Source organism: Mizuhopecten yessoensis, unplaced genomic scaffold (genome assembly GCF_002113885.1).
Source record: "Mizuhopecten yessoensis strain PY_sf001 unplaced genomic scaffold, ASM211388v2 scaffold9639, whole genome shotgun sequence".
NCBI lineage: Eukaryota > Metazoa > Mollusca > Bivalvia > Pectinida > Pectinidae > Mizuhopecten > Mizuhopecten yessoensis.
The window spans coordinates 289383-306491 of NW_018408148.1; the positions used below are offsets into that span (position 1 = coordinate 289383).

General features: G+C 36.8%; 1 protein-coding gene across 1 annotated transcript in view; it reads left to right on the top strand.

Moving 5' to 3' along the window:
• LOC110458512 (titin-like) overlaps positions 1 to 17109 on the top strand; it is a 483136-nt gene that overhangs the window by 243719 nt on the left and 222308 nt on the right. The window contains exons 152-167 of the mRNA XM_021510245.1: positions 292 to 558; positions 921 to 1187; positions 1505 to 1771; positions 2452 to 2718; positions 8352 to 8618; positions 8913 to 9182; positions 9607 to 9876; positions 10473 to 10739; positions 11098 to 11364; positions 11690 to 11956; positions 12161 to 12427; positions 12602 to 12868; positions 13193 to 13459; positions 14434 to 14700; positions 16323 to 16589; positions 16814 to 17080. Coding sequence (XP_021365920.1) covers positions 292 to 558; positions 921 to 1187; positions 1505 to 1771; positions 2452 to 2718; positions 8352 to 8618; positions 8913 to 9182; positions 9607 to 9876; positions 10473 to 10739; positions 11098 to 11364; positions 11690 to 11956; positions 12161 to 12427; positions 12602 to 12868; positions 13193 to 13459; positions 14434 to 14700; positions 16323 to 16589; positions 16814 to 17080 — 4278 coding nt within the window. The remainder of the gene's footprint in view (positions 1 to 291; positions 559 to 920; positions 1188 to 1504; positions 1772 to 2451; positions 2719 to 8351; positions 8619 to 8912; positions 9183 to 9606; positions 9877 to 10472; positions 10740 to 11097; positions 11365 to 11689; positions 11957 to 12160; positions 12428 to 12601; positions 12869 to 13192; positions 13460 to 14433; positions 14701 to 16322; positions 16590 to 16813; positions 17081 to 17109) is intronic.

Consider the following 17109-nt stretch of genomic DNA (forward strand, 5'->3'; position numbering starts at 1 on the left):
ATCAAACTTTTAACTTGGGATAAGCTTTTTGCGGTATTTTTCAACTTAATATGTACTTTTGCAATGATTTAATACAACGATTTTTAAACTTCTTATGTGAAAGTTCTAGAAGAACTCTTGTAAAAAGGTATTTTTTTCCGTTTACTTTGATTTAAAGTTTTCCTGATTAAATTGTCATAAAATAATTCTATTTTGAATTGAAACAATGAATTGTTAAAAAAGTATTACACCTTATACGTCATTATTTCATTGGAAGTGGAAAATATAAATGTGTGTTAATTTTTTTTACAGAAATTCCACCACAATTCATTGTACCCCTGAAGGACATGGAAGAATTTGAACACGAATCCGTGACCTTCGTGTGTGAGGTCCAACGCGACGTCGACAAGGTCCAATGGTTCATTGACGACAGAGAACTCGTAGAGAGTGACATCATCAAATTCGTTTCTCAAGACTTTGTCCACAAACTTTACTTAAAAGACCTTGACCTTGCTGATAATGGTGTGGTCACCTTCAAGACCAAGGGCCAATCATGCTCTGCCAAACTCAAGGTCAAAGGTGAGGTCAAAGGTCATTGTGTCTGTATATATTGTACTTCACCATAGCTTTTGGATTGTTTAAAGTTCTAAAAGGAATTGTCTTTTCAAATTCTAGAATATATTAGCAAATGCAGAACAAATTAAATTAATTATCATTCTTCTGAAACAAATTTGGACAGTTATTGCAAAAAATGGTCGTTCATGTTTCCTTTTGATTCCTGAGATAAAAAGACAATTTCGTCAAATGAATTCTTTTGTATAAAATTATATTTTGATGAATCACCTTGAGTGAATCAGAGTTACAATTTATTGTGAAATGTAGATAATAATGGAGTTGAATTATGAAATTGAAATTATGGTGTGTATTTTTTTTCGCGACAGAAACTCCAGTAGTGTTCAGCATACCTCTCTCAGATATCACCGCTATGGAGCACTCAACTGTGGAGTTCATCAGTGAAATCAACCGTGACGTTGAGAAGGTCACTTGGTTTTTGGATGAGGAGGAACTCAAGGAGGATGCCAAGGTCAAAATGGTGTCCGAAGGTCATGTACATAAATTGATTATTGAGGACATCCATGTGGAAGATGAAGGACAAGTGACTCTCCAGGCCAAGGATAAGAAGTCCACTGCCTCCCTCTTTGTACAAGGTGAGCCTCAATCAAAAATTGCAGGATAAGCTCAAAAGAAGGCAATTGGGGAGAGTTGGCAACGAAAAAACATAATCCTTCCTTTTGTTTCAAACTTATGTCTTGAATAACCAATTTTCAAGATTTATGACAAAGATGGTTGCAGAAAAACTGATGGTTTTAATATAAAATTGTGTTTTTGTTTGTGAAATTAGGAGAAAATGTCTGTTTTATATGCTTGAATATTGAAAAAAGGGGCTTCCTTCTGCCTTAATCGAATAATGAAATTCATACAATCAGAGAGATATTCAGTAATTTATAATTTGCATTTTGTACAGAACTCCCACCACAGTTCACCTCTCCACCCAGTGATGCTACAATCATGGAGGGCGAGACCGCAGAATTTGTCTGCAAGGTCAGCAAAGAGGGCACCACCGTGAAGTGGTTCCTTGACAACAAAGAAATCGTTGAAGATGAACGTTTCATCATCACAAAAGACAAGGGAACACACACACTCACCATCAAGGATGCTATCCTGCCCGACGGTGGGGTCATCAACGCCAAGGTCGAGGATACAAGTGCCACGGCTACGCTAACAATCAAAGGTAGGTGTGAAGAGGTCATGGTCACTGATGCAGTCGAAGTTCCGGTCAAGCTTTATGATGAAGCTGCTGTTGAGATTGGAAATCTTTTAAGATTAATTATTTTGTCATCAAACACTGGAAGCATTTTGCATGCAAGTTTTTATTTTTTGGTTTCTTTTTGAGGATTTTTAGTATTTTTTTCAAAGACTTTTCTTATATAAATTGACACGTTTTACATGATTGAAGCCTCAATTCTCCAATGTACTTGTGTTTGACCTTCCCATACCTTATTTCCTCTGCCAACCTGCTACCTGACACTTGAAGGATGTTGCCTCATTTCGAAATTTGCTGTCCTGATATAAGCATGACCTTTGACCCATTAAGTCCTGTCATTTCCTGAATATTTTCCGATGATTTTGTGAGAAAAGTTAACTTAGGGAGAAGCCATTCTGTAAGATAGCCAATAATGGAGGGCCCATTCTTTAAGTTAAAGGATATTGATATTGGAGAGTCTATTCCACTAAGTAGATAGTTTTTGAATGGGGGATTAAGTTTGTGAGATCGGTGGATTTCGATTCCACTTAGGCAGTATTTAGATAAGAGATTCCATTTTACGAGCAAGGTTGCAGGCCTGTCAGAGGAAGTAAGGTATTGGCGGGTTGGAAGTAATTTCCTAACCTGGGTCTGTCCACCCCCCACAGAATCTCCTGTTGAGATTGTCCTAGCACTCGAGGAACAGCATGTCGAGGAGCACCAGGCGTGCTACTTCACTTGTAACGTAAACAAGGAAGACGTAGATGTCACATGGTGCAAAAACGACGAAGTTATCTCCCCTAGCGATAAACATATCCTCAAGGATGATGGAACTAGCCACACACTCGTCATCATGGATGCTGATGAATCAGACATCGCAGATTATACTGTCACTGTCGGTGACAGAAAAAGCTCCGCAAAACTCTGCCTCGATGGTATGTCGACTTGGTTATGTAGATTTTAACATAGTGAAATTGATTTTGTTATTGTCAGTGGATAAAGCATGGGTTTAGAATATTGAAGTTAACAATGTTATAGTTCAAAGTTTCCATGTGAAAAATTATTTTAAGAAATTGTCTTGCATAATGTTTGTTTTGAGAACAGTTTACTTTATATCATAAAGTAGCATGTTTGTGCATAAATTTAATTATTCTAACAATTTTAATGTCTTTAAATATTATATTTATCATTAGATATCGAAAAACTTTCAATTTGATGGGATTCAGTAAATGTCAGTATGATATACAAATTAAAGGTTATTGGGGGGGAAAGTTGACAAATTATGATGATATTTAATTGATATTGTTTATTACACATAACAACTACATACAGAGCTTAATATAATACACGAGTTCATACAAAACATTACACCAAAGTTCAGAACTACATCACTTGAAACAGCATAATGCTCAGAGGACACAAAATCTGAAGCTACCTAAAAAATAAAACAAATAAAATCAGTCTTTGACTTGAATTTCCTAACACATTTTAAAGCAGATACAGAAATAAAGATGTTCTTCAAGTCGAAATATATAAATACTCAGGATTGGAATTTGGAATTAAGTTATAGAAATAAAGAGCAGCTGTGGACTTGCCTGCAGTATTAATATTGTATTACAATATGTATCTAACAGCATGCAGGGGCCAAGCTATCGATTTGAGGTTCTACACAATTCTGGATCGGTATACAATATATATGTGCATGCATAGTCATAGTCATAATGGGTCTGAATAAAAAGTAGACATTCCTTTAAGAATGGAATTTTATTTTTGTTCTTACAGAAGAAATAAGGTTCATATGGCTATGAACACAATAGGATCAGTGTCATTTTGATGTTTCTCTTCCCACTTTGTGTAGCCTTAGACCATCATAAGAAGCAAACATTTAGGTGATGTTGAGCTGTCCAAGAATATTGTCAGTATTTATGGTATAGATACTTTCTGCAAATGTTGAAACAAACTTACAAAACATATAAAGACAAATATTTGAACACAACTAGACAGAAATGTGTGTAGCAATCATCTATAAATAAGAGATGCAATCAATACAATGACTAGTTTTTACAGTTGATAGATATATACAGATTCATGCTAATTTTGACACGGCTGCACTTAAACATTCATGCTGAAGGCAAGACGGTAAGGCTTGCATGTGGCCGATTTGGCGGTAAAACATTTTCACATACTTGAGGGCAGGTTTTAACACTTATGGGAGTGGTTAGCACACTATGGTTACACCACAGCTTCAAAGTTTCAACTTCTGTTATATAGATAGAAATGAGAAATAATCAAGAAAAAAACAAGTGGTTTATAAGTCTAATTCTTATAATGCATGTCGGGTATTTTGTAGAAAACTTTTGAAAGCTGAAATAAAATTCATACTTCAAATTCGAACATCTGTTTATGTAAATTAGGAATATGGTCACCTGCACGATTGCACTCCGATTGGCACATCTGTTTAAAGAAAAAAATTGGATGTGAAAAAAAAAATGTATTAAAAATAATAATATAGATATATTCTAATAAGGTCTTTTAAAACATGCCTTAATCTGTCTTAAATCATTAAAAAGCAAAATTTAGAAAGAATATTTATGTTGAATTTTGATTAAAAGTTTGATTTTAACAAATTGAACAGTTTTTGCAGCATGGTTTATTTTAATGCATATGGAAGGTTTGTGTATGACATATTTATTTGCATGACTTTAAAATACAGAAGAACAACAAATTGAATATATATATTTGTTTTTCTTTTGTTATGTGATAAGAGGTTCACAGATCACAGTCATTGTAAGAAGTCGAAAGCTTAATCAAACTTTCTCATCAGAACAATATGTTATTTCGTAACTATCTTTATATTATCCTTAGCTTATAAGAACAGTGTAAGTAAATCTAGACGGGGTTGCTCACTGCGGTAACTCGGATAGCTCAGTTGGCAGGGCAGTCGTCTAGAGTTCAGAGGTTCCAGGTTCGAATCCCAGTCTAATTTCCCATCCTATTACAACAGTACAATAAAGCCTCATTATAATGCCATTCATTTGATCTGTGATTTCATTTACTGCCAAGATATTTTTAGGACCCCTTTTCCTTCGCAATTCCATCCTATATCACTCTTGACATATTGCCAAATCCTTTTTAATGCCAAAGTTTTACACAAGAATTGTAATGGCAGTATAACAAGGTTTTACTGTGAAACAATAGTGATCGTCTGTGATCTGTGGGCTAATGGTGTGCCTGTGGGGACCTTGAACATGGTTGAGGTACTATTCTAATGGAATGCTCTTTTTTTCTTGCTTTTACATTTGCAGAAAAATCCACAGCTGAAATTCTCCATCCTCTTAACCTTGAAACCAAGAGTGATTTTCTCCAACCTATTAATCTCGAAACAGAGGCTGAAATTACCCAACCACAAAATTTCAAAACAGAAGCACAAATTATTGAGTCTTTGATAACTGAAACAAACGCTGATAATCTTCAATCTATAAACACTGATTTAGATAAAGAAAGTCTTCGGCCTGACCAAGTGGATGAAATTCTTCCATCTGAAACAGAGGCTGAAAGTTTTCAGACACATACCCTCGAAACAAATGTAGAAGTTCTCCGACCGTTTACCCCTGAAACAGTGAATCTTGAATCTATTAACTTTGAAATAGAGGCTGAAAACCCTGAGACTCTGAACATTATACATGAGACAGAAATTTGTAGTGTGGAGTCCATGGGGGATATACCCCACCCTCTAAATCTTGATCCAGATGAAGAAAGTTTTCAGTCTTCAACCCCCGAAACAGAAACTCTCCAATCTGTTAACTTTGCAACTGAGGCTGAAATTCCACATCTTCATACAAATATGCAAGAAGTTCTAAGTGTTGAGTGTATGCCAGAAATTGTCAAACCTCTTAGTCTCGAACCAGAACCGGAAAGTTCTGAGACAGCTACTCTTGTATGTGAAGTGTCAACTGAAAATGTTTTGCCAACATGGTTGAAAGATGGACAACCACTTGGTTCATGTGACAAATACACTGTAGCCAGTGAAGACTGTGTTCACAAACTGACTATCCATAATTTGGTAGAATCTGACAATGCAGAGTATAGTCTGATAATTGGCGAAGAAATAACGTCCATAAGTTTTGAAGGTCGGTAGCCGTGGCAACCATAGCCGATATATATTGTGATTTGCTGCTAGACTAGGTCAAAACAATAGTCTCCTAACTTACAACCTTCATAATCATCCTATTTCAAGTTAAAATTTTATCATGGTTCCATCCCATAATATCAAAAGATTTGTCCATGCCATAATATCACTGAGTGTGTGAATTACACCCCATAATATTTCACATTTTGATGTGCAGTCCACCATTTTGTTTTTGCCCATACTAATCAGAGATTTCTATTTCTAATTAATGATCATAATCATCATCTGTACATATGCCCATATATGGAAATCCATGATGATGATCATCATCTGTACAAATGACCATATATGGAAATCCATGATCATCATATGCCCTTATATGGGAAACTCAAATGTTGCCTTATAAATAGAATTCCTACCATAAGTTGAAACACTTTAATCATTATAAGTCCTCTTTAAAAGAGAGTTCCGTCCATAAAGTTCATCACATTCATTATAAACATTTCCATTAACGTGGTCCATGCTTCATCACTTGTCCCAGCATCAAAACCACTTTTACCTCATTTAGTAAATAGATTTATAGAAGCACATATTCACTTTTATGGGTTAAATACTGCTTAAGCACCAAACAACCTAGCACAGACCACAAAAAGAGCACAGATGTCGAACAAGACTGCAATTTAACAAACCGGTGCCAGTATAAATAAGCCAAAGGGAGAGTTTGTCTTGCCATAAATCAATAGTTGTCCCGAGAATAAAAATTGAAATCCAAATTAATTAATTCTGACTTCCGCCCTTTCTACATAAATTATACAACAGCTACCTCAACTTGCAAATAATGAGTAAGTTTCACTCACAGTAAGGTTTAAAACTTCACTGTATCACAAGCTGATGCTGACGTAGGGTAATAATTTAATCACATCCGCCTTCCCCATCATTGTAAGTCACACTTTTATCTTTTTTCTTCTCGTATTGATTGACCTGTAGTATTGATTTGCATCTACATGAATCAACATTGTAGTATCAAGTTCTACACAAAGAAGGGTGCTTAGTTAGAAAAGTCTTGATTTTATTAAGCTCCGTCCCAGTGATAGATCCACTCACCTATTGATAGCTCCTCCAATTTTATGATAGATCCACCCACCAAAGGATAGCTCCTCCAACTTTGTGATAGATCCACCCACCCACCTTAAGATAGCTCCTCCCACTTTGTGATATACACACCTGCATAATGATAGCTCCTCCCACTTTGTGATAGATCCACCCACCTAAAGATAGATCCTCCCACTTTGTGATAGACCCACCCACCCAATGATAGCTCCTCCCACTTTGTGATAGACACACCCGCCTAAAGATAGCTCCTCCCACTTTGTGATTGCTACACTCTATTGTGAAAGCTGAACAGACATGAAGTCTAGTACTTGCACTTATAAGTACTTACACTTATTGCTAAATAGATGCTCCAATATGGAATACAGCGACATCTACACTAAATGAATCTACACTGGTCAGGCTTAATTGCACCTGTGATACGATTGACACTGAAATCTGCATGAGATCTCCATGGTTTGTTTCCAGACATTCCAATCAGTCTGTCCTTGACCTTGAAGCGTTATTGTTGTCATGACGAGCATATGGCAACATTTATGTGCTCAACTTCAAAAGAGCAAATAAAGGTCACATGGTTCAAGGATGAATGTTTATTAACTCCCTCTCCGAAACACAACATTCGGGATGATGGGGACTTGCATGTTCTCACTATTCGTAATTTATGCATGAGCGACTACGGAAAATACCTTGTGGTTATTGGTCGAAAGAGGACATCTGAGGAAGGGCTTGCAAAAGGTTGGTTTTCATTAATGAATATTCATGCCTCTTTCGAGAGTTACTACATTGAATATTCATTTCTTCAACTTTAATAATTCCTTAAAAATTACTTTGTTTGAATATATGGCAATTTTATCAATGAGAATATTGATTATTTGTTTTCTCGTTATAATTGAGATTTCTTATTGTAATCGGAATTCTATTGTCCTGCTAAAATAATTGCATGATTTCTGAAACTTTATGTAACCATTGATCATTTTGTAACATTGATATGTACATAAAAAGCATGTGTATCATGTTAATTGTATTTCAGGGTTCACAGCAAAATTTATTTCTGCTCAAAGCATGAAATTTTGCAGAAACTTTATAAAATTATTATTGATGTTTTCATTTCACAAGTTGTTTCAACTTTTATGGAAATAATTTTAAATTTTCTGATTAAAAGTGTTTAAATACATGCATTTTTATACTTAATTCATAAATCCATATCCTGATCACAATCTGCTCTTTATGGTTATTCTGATTTTTATAATAATTATACAATTAGTGTTCTGCAACCTTGAACGAATTAACTTTGAGTTATTATTAAATGAGAGTTATTCCCCTTTGCAGAACTCCCCATCAAGTTCATGGTGCCACTGGAGGAACAGACCTGTATGGAGGGCGAGAGTGTGACCTTCCTGTGTGAGGTCAGTAAAGAGGATGCACCAGCCAAGTGGTACTGTGACGGGGAGGAGCTTGTACCCTCTGACCGCATAGAGATGACCGCCAAGGGCAAAGTTCACGAACTGACCATCAAGGATGCGGTCCTGGATGATCGCGCAGAGTACACAATTAAGCTGGAAGATAAATCTAGCACTGCCCCATTGTTTGTAGAAGGTAAGTCATTAGTTTTAAACTTCCTGCTGTACTATTGATCTTTTCAAAGAGATCCCTTTTTGAGTTCTAGAAAAGGCAAGTATCGTGCATTCAAATTTCAAAATTAATCTAGTTGATCATGTCATATCTGGCTGACTTATAACAAGGACCCATAGAACCTAATATCACAGGCCCCATGGACATTTATGGTTGATTCTGATATTTTGTTCTGGTCTTGAATTGAATCCCTTCTTCTTCTTTGTGTTTGGTGCCTGTTACAACTTGATAACCCTTCAATGTTACCCTGCGTTACAGAAGTCCCACTAAGGATCACAGTCCCTCTCAAAGACCGGTACGACTGCTCCGAGGGAGAGCCCATTACTATGGAATGTACGGTCAACAAGACTGGACTTCCTGCAATGTGGCTCAAGGATGGTGAACAGATTACGGTTGCCGATGGTTACGAAATCACCGTGGACGGAAACCGACACATCCTCACGATCCCGGTAGCTTACCTGGATCATGAGGCCGACTATAGCGTGATGATCGGCAGTCAAGTTTCATCTTCTGTACTGTATGTGGAAGGTACGTCACCATGTCACAAGGCCAAGGACAATATTCCCTTAAACAGATTCATATGGTGACATTTTATAGATAAATGGAAACATTGTTTGTTACAAAGAAGTACCATCATAAAAAAATAACAATACTTTGAAAAGAAATCTTTCTCCCCTTGATGATAAAGCATTTCTGGACATTTTGCATTATGAGTTGTCTCCCATTGTTTATGAAATTGTCTCCCTTGCACTTCTTAGTTGTCCAATTTATATTACTGAGTTGTCCCTAATTTGTTACTTTGTTGTCACCATTTTGTTACTACATCGTCCTATGTGCATTACTGAGTTGTCCCCCTTTTGTTACTTAGTTGATATTTGTGTTACTGAGTTTCCCTTTTGTTACTGAGTTGTCCCCCTTGCATTCATCAGTCAATTTTTGTTGTCGTCTCCAGAGGTTGCGGCTGCGTTCACACACAGATTGACCGACTTAACCGGTATGGAAGGAGAAGATGTGGAACTCTCGGTCGAACTCAGCAAGCCAGACGTCAACGTGAGCTGGATGAAGAACAAGAAACCATTGACCGCCAGTGACCGCATTAAGATCCTGTGTAACCGTTACCGCCACGTCTTACAGATTCAGGAAGTCATTCCAGAGGACGAGGGCGAATACACCATACAACTCAACGACAAATCGGAATCGTCAGCAATACTCACTATCAAAGGTATAACAGGGGTAATAAAACGTGGGTGAGGGGTTAGGTGGTGGTGCGGGGGATAGGGGGGATGGAGGTGTCTTGTCCTCAAGATAGGGGTAAAATAATATAAAATGGATACTGCAAATCCTTAAAATGATTTCATCAGACGTATATTTTCTCACAGCAACAAGAATTGATCTAAAATTATAATACATGTATCTTGTGAAATATTTTTGAACTGTATGTACAAAAGGGGTCACATTTATATTTTGTTGTTCCTGTCATGAATTTGATCTTCACAAATCAATTATTTGAAGCGAATTTGCATTTTTTTTGTTAAATTTGGTGTTCACAAAAAATTTGGTGATTTAGTAGCTATCAAGTGTTTTAATGTAAATAGATGTGTCTCTCCATGACATTTTCGCTTATATTTCTTCTTTAAAATGCCGTCATTATGTGTTCAAAATAAATCATATCAGTAGTTTATCATAATACAAACATCCCATGTTCTAACATAGAGATATCTGAAAACTTCTTATCCAAGCAACTTGATGGCACAAAATCTTTAAATGTATTGATGCAAATAACAAATAATTCACCTATGTGTTTTGTTGCATTGCCAGAACTTCCGCCAGCATTCAAGCGCCCACTTGAGGACGTGAAAGCGACGGAGAAGGATAACGTGAAACTCGAGTGTGAAGTCAACAAGGAGGAAATCCCTGTCAAGTGGTTCAAGGACGGAAAAGAAATTACGCCCACGAAACGCATGGAAATTATTTCAAATGGCTGTGTACAGCAGCTGGTCATAGATGACGTCACCCTTGACGACATGGGCAAATACACCTGTATGTGTGGAGATGCCTCAACCGAGGCTGTCCTCTCTGTCGAAGGTCAGTGTCATGTTATCATAGTAATGAACTGAGATAGAATCAAATATTTTCTGTTTGAAGAAAATTTCTGTCCGTATAAACTAAAATTGGATGCTGGGAAATGTTCACTGCGGTTTAATTTTTCGCTGTAATGAGTGGAATTGATCATTACAGCGAAAAATTGTAAACAAATTTCCCGTTATACAGTGTAATGTTATGTTGATATGAATTCTTTATTATAAAATTACTTTTAACTGGTGTATGTAAAAAAGAAGGAAAAAGTAGTGGAACATGTCCTTGAAATGTAAAGATAAAGTGATCTCTTAGTATAAAAACTGAAGATGTTTAACTTCACATATCATCCCATCTCTTTTTTCAGAACTACCACTAGAGTTCCGTAAACTTCTGGAGGACCAGACATCGTTGGAGAAACTGACCGTGACCTTGGAGTGTGAACTTTCCAAACCTGACATCCCAGTCAAGTGGCTCAAAGACGGAGAAGAGATTTCTCCAACGGACAATATCACAATTGTAACAGATGGTTACCTACAACAACTCCTCTTTGCCGAGGTATCACTGGCAGACAGCGCCATCTACACCTGTGTGTGTGGTGACGTATCTACCAAGGCCACCCTCAAGATCGAAGGTAAGGTCAAATTCAAGGCCAAAGGTCATGTATAGTGTATTTTCATATCTTTAAATTCATATCATCTCATACATTTTTTTCCCCAAAGATGATATTTTGATAAGCGTAAAGATCAGTAATTGGTAACAAGTTCAGGTGTTCTCATAAAATTTCAAGAAGATTCTAACTTTGAGGGAAAAAAATCCATATGGAAAATAGTTAGTGCTTTCCCAGGTATCACATTTATAGAATTATCAACATTTTCATTAATTTCTAACAACAGCTCAAATATCATGAATTGTTCAGACATTACTTTAAACATCAGTGTTCCATTTCTGTATTACAGAAGAGGCCCCAAAATTCACCAAGCCTCTGGAAGACCAGAGCGTGACAGAGGAGGCGACACTCGTCCTGGAGTGTGCACTGAGTAAACCCAACTACAAGGTTCAGTGGTTTAAGGATGGAGAACAAATCAAGCCTAGCGACCGTGTCAGCATCACCACGGATGGCTGCACACAGCGCCTGGAGATCCTCGACGTCACGCTTGATGACAAGGCCAAGTACTCATGTGTCTGTGGCGACGTTTCAACCGAAGCTACCGTCACAATTGAAGGTGCGCATGTGAAAATGTTGTCTTATACTGCAGTTACCTCTGAAATGTACAACTCTTCTTTAGATGAAAGGTTAATAAGTAAAAGTTCTTGACACAAAAACATATTCTTAGTGTCCAAAATATTCCGAAAAAAACCCTGTAATGTCCTTGCAAAATACTCAACTAGAGACAATATGATTGATACTTATTTTGTTATATTTGTAGAAATCGTACTGGCATTCCGCAAACCTCTTGAAGAGCTTGAGGTTCTTGAAGGAACCACCGTGAAACTGGAATGTGAGCTGAATAAGAAAAATATGCCCTCTAAGTGGTGTAAAGATGATGTGGAGATTGTGCCAAACGACCAGTTCTCTATCTCCGTCGACCAGTACCAACATTCTCTCACGATTACCGACATCACTCTCGACGACGAGGCCGACTACAAGTGTAAAGTCAAAGACGTATCCACTTCAGCAACTGTCTTTGTAGAAGGTGAGGTCATAATTCAAGGTCAGGTCAAATGTCAAGGTCATTTGATTGTTCTTTTATTTTCAAAATTTGTGCTCACCGTCATTACTTTTGTAAATGTTTTGTGTCGCAAATCATTGTTTCATTATTGTATGAATAATTTCTTCAAATTTGCATTCATTATTGCCATGGTTACAGAACTTCCTGTGGAGTTCCTCATCCCTCTGGCAGACATCACTGTCATGGAGAACGATGCCATCTGTCTCAACTGTGAAGTCAACAAACCAGATTACCCAGCCACGTGGCTGAAGGATGGCAAGGAAATCAAACCACGGGAAGGACTCAAGTTGATCCATGACAATGCATGCCATCGTATCATTATTGAGGCGGCTGAACTTGACGATGAGGCTGAATACAGTGTTGTCATCAATGAAGCCAAGTCACGTGCCATTGTCTTGGTCGAAGGTTTGTATCTTTTTCTTTTTTCTTTATATTTTAATTTTCTTAAAACAATCTCAGCTTTTGTGATCATGGTAACGAAGAAAGAATTGTTGGTATTGAAGTTGTCTTACACAAACAAATGGTAGAGCATAGAGATGATGCATGGATGAATGAGAAAGAATTACAAAAGAAAAATATCACCTACATTGTGAAATGTAATCAAACCCAAAAACTAGGTTTTCAGGAAAATGTTAAAAAATAAATAAAAAATAGTGTGTTTAAAATATGAGGTTCACAAGACGTTTTCTGCTCCTGTCCACAAGTCAATAATTTTTCACACTTTCACAGAGGCCCCTGTCGAGTACCTGAAGCCCCTGAAGGATACCCAAGTAACCGAGGGCGACAGCGTAACAATGGAGTGTGAGGTCAGTAAGTCGGATGAGGTTGCGAAATGGTACCTGGACGGCGAGGAGATTAAGGGTTCCGACCGCATAGAGCTGGTCGTCTATAGCAAAACCCACCAACTCATCATTCACGAAGCCAAGATCAGCGACGAAGGTTCAGTCTCCATCAAAATCGGCGACAAGAAATCCACAGCCAATCTGCTTGTTGATGGTAGGTATTTAGTTGTATGTTACTCTGTAATGATGAGACTTTGTAAAAGAATGTCACAGAGTACACTTGTAGCCTATAGTCACATTATCCTAATGTGTTCGTGTCATCTTAAGGATCCTTGTACCACTGCCAAAAACGGTAACCATGCTTTGGAAACTTTTTTTCCAGCATGACTATACCTTTGATAAATCTTTTCTGAAAAGAAAAGCATCCCTTACAGGACTTTTATGAGAAATATTAAAGATGAAGTAATCAAAATGTAATCAACGAGAGTATTCTAAGGAGAAAAGTTCAGCAGGGCTCGACCGGGGTTCAGACATTGGACTTAAGGTTGTTATACTATCACTCTAACCTATTGAGATACCTGGTCAAGGGAAGTGATCTGGCCTAACTGTGCTACAGTTATATACAAACAGAAGTTAAAGCGAGGTTACTGTGTATACGATACACCACAGTGCAGTGGGACAGGGATCCTTAAAATGCAGTATTCTGGTCCTTCTTGCAGTCACACGTGCACATGACATGGAATTCTCAGTGATTTTGAGCGTATGACAATGTTTTCCTATGGTGTACAATGTCTTTTTCTGTATGATCTTCCCTGTTTGACCGGAATGACCTTGAACCATGTGTCACTTGTAACCGTATTGCAGTTTTTCTTCGTTTCCTGGCTTAAGACCTTTTTTGTACCATTTGACTACCCATGATGTACACTGTCAAATATCCCATGATGCAATTTGCCATCACACAGTACCAATTATGCAACACCTCATTTAATTATTACCTATAATGCCATACCCTATATAAATGCTCATTGTTCCCTGCCCCAAATAAACCCCAAAAGGCCCTGCTTTATTCAAATATATGTAATGCACTTTAATTTATAAATACCCATAATGCACTTTCCTACTTGAGACCCAGAATTCCACATCCTGTCCTGTAGTTTCCTACTTTAGCCATAACTCTGCTTTCTGTAGAACTACCGGCTGAGCTGGTCCAGGAACTGCATGACTTGAAGGTGCCTGAGAGAGGTACGGCTGTGTTTGAGTGTGAAGTGTCGCGTCCCAAGGTCAAGGGCAAATGGTACAAAGATGACGAACCAATCACAATCAGTGATGGTTACGACATTCGGGTGGACGGCACCTGCCATCTTCTGTACCTCCAGCGTGTCTCGGGCGAAGACGTGGGCACATACAAATTTGCATTTGATGACACAGAAACTAGTGCAGTGTTATCGGTGAAAGGTACACTGTTGTATAGGGCACTGTTTATTGTAGTCGTAACCATAGTAACATAGATCGTAGCCATTACATTACCGTCTCTTCCAGTTGCCTTGTGGGCTCATTATTTTTTTAAACATTTGTCAGCAATTTTTGCAACAGATTGTCACACATTTTACCTGAATTTTTTTTTTTTCATTGAATCCTTCCAGGAAAATTCTCAACAGTCTGATTTGGATCGATATTTTGAGGAAAAAAAATCCTTATTTACAAAAATGTTCATTTTGTGAAACTCCCAATTGAATATTTCTCAAGTAATTGCCATCAAACAAGTGGAAGAGAAAGTAGTTGTTCCCCTAGTTGATTCTTGAGTTGCTAAATCTCAATTGTATCTTTCTCATAGTGATATTTCTTCCCTCTTTCCACAGGTGTCTGCGCCTTTTCAAATGGGAAAATATGGTGACATTTTCTCAAGAATTGAAAATTGTGTCAATTTTCAAAGAAAACAATTAACAAATTCATTGATGCATTTTAAAACTTTTGATGAATAGATGCATTGTTGACACTTCATTTATTTTAATAAATCAAGAAAAAAAAATTGAAGGACATGTGTCATGATTTTAGGAAAATATAGCTCAACTTCTCAAAGAGAAAAAGGCTGAAATGTGTTGCCCTGAATAAACAGCAAATGTCACTGTTCCCTTGTAGTGTAGTCGGATTGTAGCGACACTTTTTACATTAGAAATTACTTACCTTAAGTTGATTCTCAAATCTGACTATTTGCTCTTTAGAAGTAGTTTTTCATATTTTCTGTCATTTATAATTCATTTGAATAGATGGTTTGGTTACAGTTTTTATTCAAACCTATTTAAATGTACAGTTGATTAACAGAATATATTTTGAAGATTTATCGTAGATATATTTGATTTGATTTATTGATTTCGCCATTTCCGTTGATAAGCTAACCCACTAAATTTTGAGCTAGCAGCATGCCTTTCTGTACATAGTAAACACTTATCAATTTTCAGCCTTGATCTTAATTTACGTTATTTTTTTTTATTTGTGTGAGATATTTGACTTCAAGGTCATTTCTCTTCACAAATGAACAAAGAAATATTTATCTAATAAACAAAAAAGGTTTAACAATAGTTATTCAGAATAATTGTTCTGAATAAGTGTGTTGGCTGTCTTTTGAAATATTGACTGTTTAGATTTCAAAAATTAACACTTTTACTTTTGTTACAGGGTTTTGTTACATTTGTAGTTATTTTGATGTACAATAATTCTGTTACTTTTTTTCAGCATGTATATATTTCAGATGTTTTAATTTAACTGACAGAATGTTTCTCATTGATTTAGTACAATTAAGTTTAATATTTTATAATTGGTTAAAATAATATGTTAATATTTTGATTGTGAAATTGACTGTTGCAATGTGTATCTTATTTTCAAGATTTAAGACTACACCATCATTTCCAAAGTTATGAAATAGAATTTCATAAACCCCTCATTTTGTGAAATAATTGATAAATTTGGCTGATACTTTTCACTCCCTACAGAAAAAGAAATTCATTTCACTAAAATATTCCATTCTCTGTAGAAAAGAATAACTTACTGATTTAGTTGTTACTTTTCACTCCCCACAGAAATACCACTCAAGATTGTCAAGCCTCTGACTGACACAGAAATCTTTGAAAAGGAGGAAATGACCTTCACCTGTGAGTTGAACAAGGTCAATGTCAAGGCAACTTGGTACAAGGATGGAGTAGAAATAGTTCCATCTGACCATATACATGTGACTGTGAAAGAAATGGTTCACACATTGAAGATCACCGATGCCAAATTAGACGACAGTGCCATCTACCTTTGCCAGTTTGCAGACAAGAAGTCTACAGCTACACTTACCGTCAAAGGTAGGAAAATATAACAGGATTCAGTGTTTTTAAAAGAACAGATTTCAAATATTGGTCTTTAAAATAAAATAAAAAATAATCATGAATTAATTTCCTGTCTGTTAAATTTCTTCCCGTAGTTTATCAAGTCTCTCAGTGATATTGAAGCTTTGTACAAAGTTTTACCTTGCAAACCAGATGAACTTGTCATGGATTCTGATCTGTAAAACTCTTGACATTTGTAGAAGAGCCCCTGCAGTTTATCAAGCCTCTGGGTGATGTTGAGGTTATGGAGGGTAAGACCGCTGTACTGGAGTGTATCGTGTCTCGACCCAATGTTAAGTCCAGCTGGATTTGTGAGGGCAAAACATTGACCAAGAGTGACCGAATCAAGATGACCAGTCATGACAACATCCACACACTGACCATCACAGCTGCTGAACTGGACGATGAGGCAGAATATACGATTAATGTCATGGATACTCTTTCTACTGGGGCTATCTTTGTAGAAGGTACACATTTGTCATCAATATCTATAACA